The following is a 10,843-nucleotide window of genomic DNA, read 5'->3' on the forward strand; positions in this document are numbered from 1 at the left end:
AGTCTTGAAGAACTTTTGAAAGTAGCTTCCACGTTTCTTCATTATTCCATTTTTTAGACTAACTTAGAGTACATCTCATAACGAAAAAGCAATTACTAGTAAACTCTTACTTTTGCAAACTAAAACCAACTTATCGAACTCCTTCCGGTGGTAAATGTAAAAAGAATTGGAGAGACCCTCTGGCCTACCAGTGAGATGAAAATTCATTTTCCCAGTTATGCTACAGCCGATACAACGACAGCTTGTTTAATCCCGAGTGTTGGTTCTATTCGTCAATTAATTGTTGCTTTGCAAAACATGTTTGGTGACATTTGCACAGTTAGGATTCTTAAGATAGAGATGTCATTACTGGTGCACACAGATGATTATGCAGACTGCATCTCACTCCGTCTTCAATCGCTTTCATTGAAGCTCAACATGAAGTTCCTGAGGGCCCAGGAGATTCATTAGACATATATATATATATATATATGCCTTGAGGGAACTCCTTTGTCAGGCATCAGTGGCACGTATCTGGGTTGTTGCTGCAGCCCTATTTTCCCACGTCCCATAATGTGTTCATCAACGTTGTTCTTGTTTCTTTTCATTCCATACAGCTAATGGAGGCCAGTGCTTTTCTGTCCATGGCTCCACTGATAGCAAGTTTGCCAGTGTTGTACGTGCTAGGTTTTTTTTTTCATGGTAGCTCTAATGGGTTAAGCAGTGAACCGTTTGCTTGACCTATCTGATTAGGGTCATTTGGAGCCTTGACAGGTACTACCAGGAACTGCACCACGGATGATCAGGAGTTCTGGAACATTGTGCCCTAGAACATACCCACCCTTCAGTTTGAAAAAGGCTGTCTAGGCTACAGCAGGTCTTGTCATTCCATCGGTGATCTTGACCAGTCATCAGATCAGACAAAGGTTCGTCTTAAAGATGACAGTGAGATGCGTGTGTGAGAGGCAAAAGAAGGTTCCTGTTCTGGGCTACTACCCTTTCTCCTCTTTTGCAAGAGCAGGAAGGCCTTCTGTTACACAACCCCCCGGCTCATGATGTGAACTTTGCCATGACCACAAGGTTTGGAGGGACGTCAGCAACATACACACTCATTCTGCAGCTCTGCAGCTGGTCCAAGCCAATAGGAGAAGTGAAGACATGTTGAAATCTGGGGCCTTTGACAGGCGAATGATCAGGGTTCCAGCCCCCTTACGGGAGGTCAACTGAGCTGTTTCCCGACAAACCCCAAATGCATATATCCGCAACGCAGAGTGGCTTTTTCTAAGAACTTGTTGTTACACGTGAGTCATTTATTGGCTGAAACTGCAACCATACATACATTTGTAGAATGAACTTAGAATACAATGAAATACACACACACTTTACAGTAAATATGCAATAAGTTATTTTGTTAGCTGTCCACTGATGGTTTCACCATTCTTTGTTGTGTTACAGTTGGTAGCATGTAGTTTTTGGACATGCAGATCTTATCAATGAGTAACACTCTATCCTGTATGACATAGCACAATAAAGTTATTAAAACTGCCATAAGATACAGAGATAAATATTTAATCTATGTCCATTGTAGATTATGCTGTAGACATCTATGTCAAAGTTCAATAAGTCCTGTTCTTACATTAATGAATCGTCGGTGTAAGGTTGTATCCATGGAGATTCATTTAGTCTCATTTCTTATACGCTGTGTTAAAATGTTTATACTGTTCTCAAGGGAGCACTTCTTTTGGATGATGGAATGATGATGAAACCGCAATAATCACAGAAAGACAGCAGAAATAAATCTAAGATAACCCTAAAACATAACCAAAACACAAAGTCTGTTTAAGCTTTTTTTTTTCAAGGAAATACTTTAAGAGAGAAGCGAGTAGAAGTTGACTGAAAACCAAAGAGAACAAACAGAAAAGAAAAAAAAAGGAAGGAAGTACATCCACAGTTTCTCAAGACTTTTATTTGTGCAGAGGATTTTGGTTCTTAGATATATGCATTCAGGGGCGTGTACCTGAATGCCCGCACTGTGATTTGATGCAGGCTTTAACAACATTTGGCACACGCAGGAGGCCCTGGGGCGCTATTGGGCTCATCGGCGCTAAGTGGGTCTCTGGGACTCATGACGCAATGATTTGCTTACCGACAGGCTGCCATCCGCTGACGGTAAAAATCGGTGTTAAAAAAAGAAGAGGCCGGGCTGTTGCTTATCCATGCTATGGTGGGAAAGCCCCTCTCCACTGGAGGAAGTAGGAGGACGCACCAGGCCCTTGGAACAGCATGAAGCCTCGTTCTCTCCCAGGGGCGGGATTACAATTCAGCCTGGAAGAGAAAGTTGACCCCTTGTTTGCCAGAGCAATCCCCCTCAGCAACAGGACAGGCATCAAAAACGTGCCTAGGAGAATCGTAAATAATCAGACATGCTGTAAGGGAATAATAGCAATCCAGAACATTAAAAAAATATATATATATTTTATTATGGGTTTTGCAAAAATTTCAGACAATAAAGATCCAACAGGTTCTTAAAGGTCCCGCTGCATGAAACGGCAGAAGGCAGTAGATCTTGACACCATTACTGCTGACCATCAGCTATTTTTGTCACAATTGGCGTCCTGAATGTGTCAACTCCCATATGATTCAGGCAATCTGAGTTTCCAAGCTTCCCGTTTTTGATAAAAGTGAAAATCAGTCCAACCTAAGGTAACTTCACAGGCCAGACATCCATGACCTTATTCAATGTCATTCATTTATAGGTTGATTTCACATGACATCATGCCAAGGGCTTGAAATTTAGGTGGAGGACCGAACACAAAGTAGTAAGGATCGAAAAGATGCCCATGTTTGGTGTAGTTTACGGTTGTTCTAACCAAGATCAAAAATGACATTCTGTAGTGGCACAAAATCAGTACCAAATTTGTTACAAGGTTGCTTGGTTTGGTTTTCTTTTCCACAAATAGCAGGTCGGTATGTGGTGTTACGAGTTCCCACGAGTGCTTGCCAAACACTGAACACGCAAAGTCACCCGTAGGAACACTACCGGTTCAAAGACACCAAATGACAAATGGGAGCATTCGGCTCATATACACATTTAGAACATTTTACACATTATACTCTAAGTTTAAGTGGAATAATTAATAGTAAGATAATAAATGCATGGATTTAATCATGGAGAGTTAAACAAGGGAATTATGATTTTCTTTTTTGGTAAGGCAGTTGACATGTTATGTCAAGATACTGAGTAAACACTTCAAATTTAAGAAGTTCTTTCTGAGAGAGCTTATCAAGTGGATAGGAGGAAAGAAGGCGTGTCCAGCTAAGCTCCAACAGGAAAAAGGAATCTATACACGCTCTATGCTCTGTAACATGTATTGGTGTTATGATGTGACAAACGATTTGATAAATTCCGTAAATGCAAAGAGGCATGGCTATGGAAGCTGTTTGGTATATCAACACCCTTGAATATCGGCAAATCACTCATCTTCATGAGATACGGGTCATGTGCATCATATTTTTTAAAGAATTTCCTGTATTGCAATCTAGACACTGGGTCTAAATCCATCCAATACAGACTCTCTGCAATCCTCCATAGACATATTCTCCATTTTTACTTCTTGCCCTCTGTTAGAAATTGCGCGTCATCATAACCACACGACTGACTATTTAAGAGCTTTAATGAAGGGGCATTTACATTAATGACATTTGGCAAACGCCCTTATCCACAGCAAATTATGCAGGACATACAAAGGACAAATTTCAAGTCTAACCAGTGACCTAAAGGGCAATAAAAATTGCTCATATGCCTGTGTGTGAAGACAGGTTGTAAGGTTTTATGGCAATGAAAAGATTAACAGGTCCTTGTAGAGACTTTTGAAGTGGATTTGCTGATAAAAAATATACTGAACTGTATAAATGAAGGGTATTTATGAATGGTGGAGTCTCTTTATAGAACAAGAGAAAAGACAATAATTACTTTGTGAATGTATGTAATAGTATTTAGAAATATGTTAATACATGTATTGTAATATGTAAAACACATATAATTTGAAGGTACAGAGTTGCTTAATGTTTTTGTTAAATGGTAATACCAGCCTTTAATATTGAATGGAAAAAGCATTGAGATGATGTTTTATTTTTTTATTCTATATGTTTTATTCTTAGAAATGTGTATGACAGATATTAGATTTACCACTGCAGACTATATATTTAAAGCTCTGCTTTTTTATTTCCTAGTGGCAATACTTGCTTCACAGACAGACTTTAACACAATGTTCTTGTAATGGCGAGACCATGATAAAAATCTTAGAATTTATTACAATCACGCAAACTTACGCTGTCAGGTTATCAGTGTTGAAACATTTCTGAAAAATTGACCATCTCCATCATTACGCCTTAATCCACCAGTCTTCATCAACTATTGTAATGTAAAATATAGTACTTTTATAAGGAAGTGGAATCTGTTCATTTTCACCACATGAGATGAGATGGGAATAATCTGCAGGACCATCCATGGCACATTCAGATGAAAGTAAGGTGGTATTATTATATCTGCCCAGATGGGCCACTGTTTCCTGTGTGATTTAACAGAGGCATCTAATTATCTTAGATTATTTGAGTTGGTCTTCAGCTAGTTGCTTGATAAGGAAGGCAAACCGCATAGGAATTTCACTTATCTCTCAGCCCAGGATGTGACAGTACTTTCATTTCACTAAACTGTCCAGGTCCTGCTTTCTCAGAGCGAAGAGGAAAAAGGTTGCTCAAGGTTGGGCAACAGTACACACTATAGGGCAAAGAAGATGGAAGTGTTGTGCAATTTATGGCAACCTTGCTATTCAACCACCATGGGAAGTGTTGTGAAACCTCTCAAAAACATGATTGGTGCTACCTTTGTCTGTTCTAATGTGGCAATAGCAATAGAACAGATACAATGCATATTATTATTATATATATAAACACCCTGAACTGTTAGATTTTTTGGAAAAGCGATTGCTGTTACAGAATTCATGTAGTAGATTTCCGTCTGCGATCGCACAGCCCATTATCACATGGTTGTCCTTCCTTCTACCCCTTTTGTCAGATATTAATCACTGCATGCCAGAAACACCCAGTTATCTGGTATCACAATTTTGTCTTTGTCATGTTCACCCAGATCCTTGCACTTGCCTGTTTTTCCTGCTCACCTTCATCATGCATGAATAAATCCCACAAGGATGAACTAAACTGTCGAGTTCCACTTAAACATGAGCTCTGATCTTACACACGGTTTGAACTTTGAACAAATTTGTAAAGTTCATATGAGCACTTTTTGTTAGAATGGTAAAAAAAACCCTCCTCTGTCAGTGGTCAGAATGCTGTATCCTTTCGAGAAACTGTGAGGATCGACTCGGCAACATATTTGAAATTGATTCTGTGACCCCCTCCCCCCTTTCTGTGACCTTTATTTCAGGTCCTGTACTTTGGAGTAGTTGTTGCTGGTTGTACACTGGCTAAACCTGATTATTTTTGTCTGTCTGGGGAAAAAAAAGTTCTTGCCTGCCCGGACCCACCAGAGACACCACAAGAGCAAGCGACTCACAAATGTTGGAGCAGATAAACTAGCCACCGACCCTTTAAATACAGGTGATACATGCATTCATTTGAGTACATGAAGTCGGTGACAAGTGAAAAGTCAATGACAGAAACAAGTTGGTGTTGTTCCAAATGTACAGGTCTGTTAGTAGTAGCTGCATACTGCATTCTGATGCTGTGTAGAGTACCCAAAGCTGACCTCACCTGACCTGCCTCAGTCTGGCTGCAAGCGGACAGACGCCCTGAAAACCAAGGCTAGCGGCAGCCTGGCGGCTGACACGCTCGCCCAAGGAAAAAAACAGATGACCACTAAAATAGCAACGCAACGTTGTCTAGATGTTAGCAGAGTGTTTCAGAGCAGTGCAGACAACCTTTGCTCCAAGATGTGTGACCTGTCACTCATTGTGTCATGCATATTTTATGCTGCGGCTTGTGAGCGTTCTGAGACGCTTTCTGACTGCTTAATCGCATGAAAAAGATGTGGGCTAAATTTAGAACGGGAATCTATTAGAAGAAATGGAATTGTGCTCACTTTAGCTGCGTTTCAGATTCAATATTCATATTTTTTTTAAAAAGAAATAAAAAAGAAACAAAAAAAAATGGAAGTAGTGAAAGAGAGAAAAAGAAATGGGTAGAATTGAATAGCCGCGGTGTAGACAAATGATGACAAGCCACACGCTGGCATTTATACAGCACATTTCGCTATCTTTGCCACCATAAGATGTACAGGTCACCGGTCGAACGAGGGGTGCTGTCTACTGCGCCTTTAAACGACAAAATGGTCTTCACCGTGTGTGCCGTTTCTTCGTACTGTGCCTGGATTCGGATTTGGCGGTCATCTGCTTGGACGAATATGGCCCCTTGCGGTGGGCAGGCTACACTGAGAATTTCTGCCTGCGGTCGCACCATAAACAAACAATTTGTGTGGGTGAAACCGCTGGTGCATACCTCACCTCCAGGAGGTCTTCTGCTTCGCTTTAGCACTTTACACGTAAAGCAGTGTGACTGTGGAAAAGAAGACCTTTTTTTTTCCAACTAATGGTGTCAGTGTAACATTTTTCAGGACAGCCCACAACTCTGACAGCCAGTCTCTACGCATAGTGGCAAAACACACAGACAACAAATAATACAAAGCTGAAGATGTTTACTGAAACAATATTGAATATTGATTGAACATTGAAACAATGTGGGTGTGATTAGATTGCAAGTTTCATTTTAATTGCACTTGCAGTCTGATAACACCCGCAATGTATTATGCGTGTGTTTGTGTATGAGTTTGTGTGAGTATTGCCCACACTGGGCTATACTGACTCTTCCTAATGAAGGTGTGTGGTCCACACTGGTGAAAGTTACAATTTCACAACCAGAATAAATTTGGACCATGTCTAAAAGCATGCCTAGAAGCAGATGCCATCTCTCTCTCTCTCTCTCTCTTACACACACACACACACACACACACACACACACACACACACACATACATTAATGTTTCAGTACATTGTATCCACATTTCCATGGCTCAGGGGCCTGCAGAAGAAGTGTACCAAGTTCCGGGAAGGTTGCTTGGCCAGGTTGCTTTGCCCCTCTCCACAGTCAGTTAAGGATTCATAGAAAGAACACGGCCATGCTGTCTGCCACGGCATCCATCTGTCTGTCCACACAGCGGTATCACTTCTCCAAAGTGGGAAAATCGATGCAAACACACACATGCACACACACACACACACACACACACACACACACACACACTCATGCACGCAAGCACGTACACACCCGCAAATATGCACACTCATAGGCATGAGGTCCTCCCTCCCTCCTGCGCATTAAAAAAAATGCTTTGAAGTCCATCTCGTTTATTGTTGATTGAAGGGGGAGAGCCGTAGTGGAGGTGCCCATCTACAGGCTTCGCTACAGAGAAACCATCATTAGAGCAAAACTGTCACTACCAATGATGAGTCACCTACAAGGTGCTGAGACTCGTGAAAAACAGGTCTTTTTACCCGCTTTTGACTCCCAAATGTGGCCATGCGTTTCCTGGCCGCTGAGCCTTGTCCACCCAGCACAGACATGTAAATGACACCGTAGGTGCAGATGCCTTTGTGTGGGTGACGGGTGGCGCCTCCAGCCTCCCCTCTCCTGCGCTGTAGGGACCACACCGGTCCGGCTGGTTCTACTCTGCGGCCAATCACATCACGTCCGCTGGCTGGTGCACAGGTGTGGCCTGCAAAACCTCGCGCATTTCTGGAGTGCCTGGAGTCTCACATAACACTGGCCTTGTGTAATGTAGTCAGGATTAATAGTTTGCAACTCCATTCTTAATGCTGTATTGTATAAACCATTTGTATTTATATACTAGATATTATATTATAATATATTATACCACAAACTCATTGGTTAATTGAAATTATAAAGGCGGTTTAAGGGTTATTTGTAAATCGGAGTATTATTAATAGAAGTGTGTGTGTGTGTGTGTGTGTGTGTGTGTGTGTGTGTGTGTGTGTGTGTGTGTGTGTGTGTGTATATATATATATATATATATATATATATATATATCTTCTGAATGTGCAAATCAGGCCGTCAGGGTCAAAGGCACTTGGAAATCTTCACTCAGTGATTCATTCGCTCTACTGTCATGCATGTTTCAAAACCAAAGTCTTCCATCCAAAATGAAATAAAACATGAGGTCTGTTTTTGTGTGTGTTATTTATCTGTAAGCGTCTACGCTTGTCGTGACTGTGGCTGGGGTCTCTCCTGGATTAATCTTTGTCCAGCCTTGACCCTGTGTCTGTTGCAGAGCAGTGAACCCAGCAGGCTATTGACAATTCTGTGTGCTTAAGATAATGTCAACTCTTTTTTTTTTTTTTTTTTGCCACGGTGAATTGGCCAAAGTGGACAAAAGGACAAGGCATACGACCGAAACGTGTGCAATGTCCATAGCTCAGTGCCGTTACCTAGACTAACACCAGCAATTGAGAGATATATATTTAGATATTTATATATACAGAAGCCATTCAAATGCTCCCACTTCTAATGACAAAAAGCTGTGTACTGAACTGAGTCAGCAAAGCTGAAACATGTCTAGCTGAATACCCTCAAATCCTTCGATGCCAGATGAAGATGCAATTTGAAACCAGGGGTCAGGAAGGGTTAATAAGATGATGTTGGAAGGGGAGAAAAACAGCCATCTGATGTTGAAATTATTTCCCAAGGCACAGTTCTGGATCCAAACACCAATGTGTAGGTATTCTGAGCCCCAACGCCCCTGCCGTGGCGCTGAAAACAAGAGGGGGTGTTTCCCCTGGATGTCCTTAATTAGACTCCCATTAAAAAGATGCGGAGGCACACAATTAGCTCACAGTAATGTAAAAATCATTTTAATTCAATAAAATATCGTATCGATAGAACATTTTTGCTGTACCCTTTGTATCTTTTACAGACTACTTCATTGCATTGCCAATACTGTTACAAAGAGTTGCATCATACCTCTGCAGTACAACTCTTCCCTTGACAACCACTGCCCTATATAAGGAAAAAAAAACGTGTTTAAATAACAGAATATTTATTTAATGCATATTTTACTCTGTAAACCGTATAAAAAAATAATATACAGACAAAAAAAAAGGCAGGACGTCGTGTCGCTGTACGTTGGCGAACGTGTCGCCACGCGTGGACAGAAGTTGCGCAATCCTTGCGCCAAGTTCTCCGCGATTGTTTTTTCGTCTGTAAACACTTGTTCTTTTTTTTTTTTTTTATCTTTCTGTTCTTTTTTTTTTGCGCCTCAAACATTTAGGCCACTCAAAACTTAAAAAAAAAACAAAAAAAAAAACAAGAGCTCATTAAGTATGAAAGACAACGAGGGCCGAGAACCTGCGTACAGTCCCAGCCTGAAAGCGAAGGTTCGCCGCGGGTGTCCCCGTCAGCACTGGCCGGTGGCGGACAGCAGGTTGCGCAGCGTGGCGAGCTCCCGCGACAGCTGCTCCACCCGCTTCTGCAGCCGGTCGTTCTCCGCCGCCAGCTCCAGCACCTTGTGCTGCGTCTCCAGGTTGCGCATTTTGGCCTTGTCCCTGCTCTTGCGCACGGCCAGGTTGTTCCGTTCGCGCCGCAGCCGGTACTCCTCGCTGTCCTTGTCCAGCCGCTTCTTCCCCTTCCCGCCCGAGGGCGTCTTCCCGCCCTGCTGCGGCGACGTCGCCTTACCTGGCGGCGCAGGTGTGCCCGGCGGGCTGGAGCAGGAGGACGAGGCGGTGGAAAGGTTCCCCAGGCTGCCGCTCGGGGTGGACTGGTACTGCAGGTAGGAGCGCATGTCGAAGCCGGACGAGGCGTCCATCCGCAGGTCCTCCCGGAGCTCTTCCCTCACGGCCGCCTTGCCGGAGCTGCCGAGGAGCTCCGGGCTGCACACGGCGTCCACGCGGGTCTCGTGGAGCTCGGAGTAGCCCAGTGGGTTGGGCTCCCGGTGGCCGAGCGACGCGTAGCTCCTGTAGTTGTGCAGGGACGCCGCGCTCTTGGCCCTGCCGCCCTCGTCGAGGAAGTCGGAGAAGATGTCCACGCCGCGGGGCTGGAGGGGCGCCTGGCCGTGGTGGTAGTGCAGCGCCGAGTCCAAGTAGATGCTGAAGTCGATCGCCTTCTCGTGCTCGGAGATGCCGAGCTTCGTCATCGAGTCGTCGGCTGGCTGCTTGCACACGCCGTCGCCGGCGGGACCGTGGCTGATACCGTGGCTACCGTGGAAAGCGAGGCAGTCCCCCTCGTAAAAACCCGCCACTTCCATGGATCTCAGCACCCGCCGGACTGCGGCACCATAGAGTCCGCCCTGACCTGGTGACCCGGTGTCGACTTCCGAGCGAGCGAGCGGCGGAGAGGTCGCCTTTGCGCGCCTCGGTGCGTCTTGTCGGCTTCTTTCTGCGTTCGGAGACGGACTTTTAAAAAAAAATTATTTGTCCCCCCCCCTGCGTCGCACGCCGCCGCTCTGTGCCGCGACGCCGCATTGGCAGCGAGCGTTTTTATGCGTGGAGGGGTGGGCGGGGCTTTGACGGACGTGCCCTGCGTGACGCGCCTCCGTTTCGGGTTCCAAAACTTTGCGCCAGGCGAGCGGAGCGGCGGTGAAAGTGTCCGGCCGTACGCGCACTGCATTCCAAACCTGGAGTCGCCAGGATATGTGCATAAAAACAGTTCGGAACAGAAATGGTCAAAAGCAAAACTTTTGTGACGTTTGAAGTGAAGGTGAAAGTGATTGTCATTGTGAAGCACGGCACACGGTGACAACAAAATGTGTCCCCTGCTTTTAACCATCACCCTTGGTGAG

General features: G+C 44.1%; 1 protein-coding gene across 1 annotated transcript; it reads right to left on the reverse strand.

Annotated features, from left to right (window-relative positions):
- Positions 1 to 8,899: 8,899 nt before the first annotated feature.
- cebpb (CCAAT enhancer binding protein beta) lies at positions 8,900 to 10,527 on the reverse strand. The gene has a single exon (XM_028993960.1). The coding sequence runs from the start codon at positions 10,307 to 10,309 to the stop codon at positions 9,464 to 9,466; it is 846 nt and encodes a 281-aa protein (XP_028849793.1). The 5' UTR covers positions 10,310 to 10,527; the 3' UTR covers positions 8,900 to 9,463.
- Positions 10,528 to 10,843: the final 316 nt, after the last annotated feature.

Source organism: Denticeps clupeoides, chromosome 10, assembly GCF_900700375.1.
Source record: "Denticeps clupeoides chromosome 10, fDenClu1.1, whole genome shotgun sequence".
Taxonomy (NCBI): domain Eukaryota; kingdom Metazoa; phylum Chordata; class Actinopteri; order Clupeiformes; family Denticipitidae; genus Denticeps; species Denticeps clupeoides.

Coding starts and splice junctions, on each gene's coding strand:
- cebpb (XM_028993960.1), bottom strand. CDS start 10,309: ATGGAAGTGGCGGGTTTTTACGAGGGGGACTGCCTCGCTTTCCACGGT.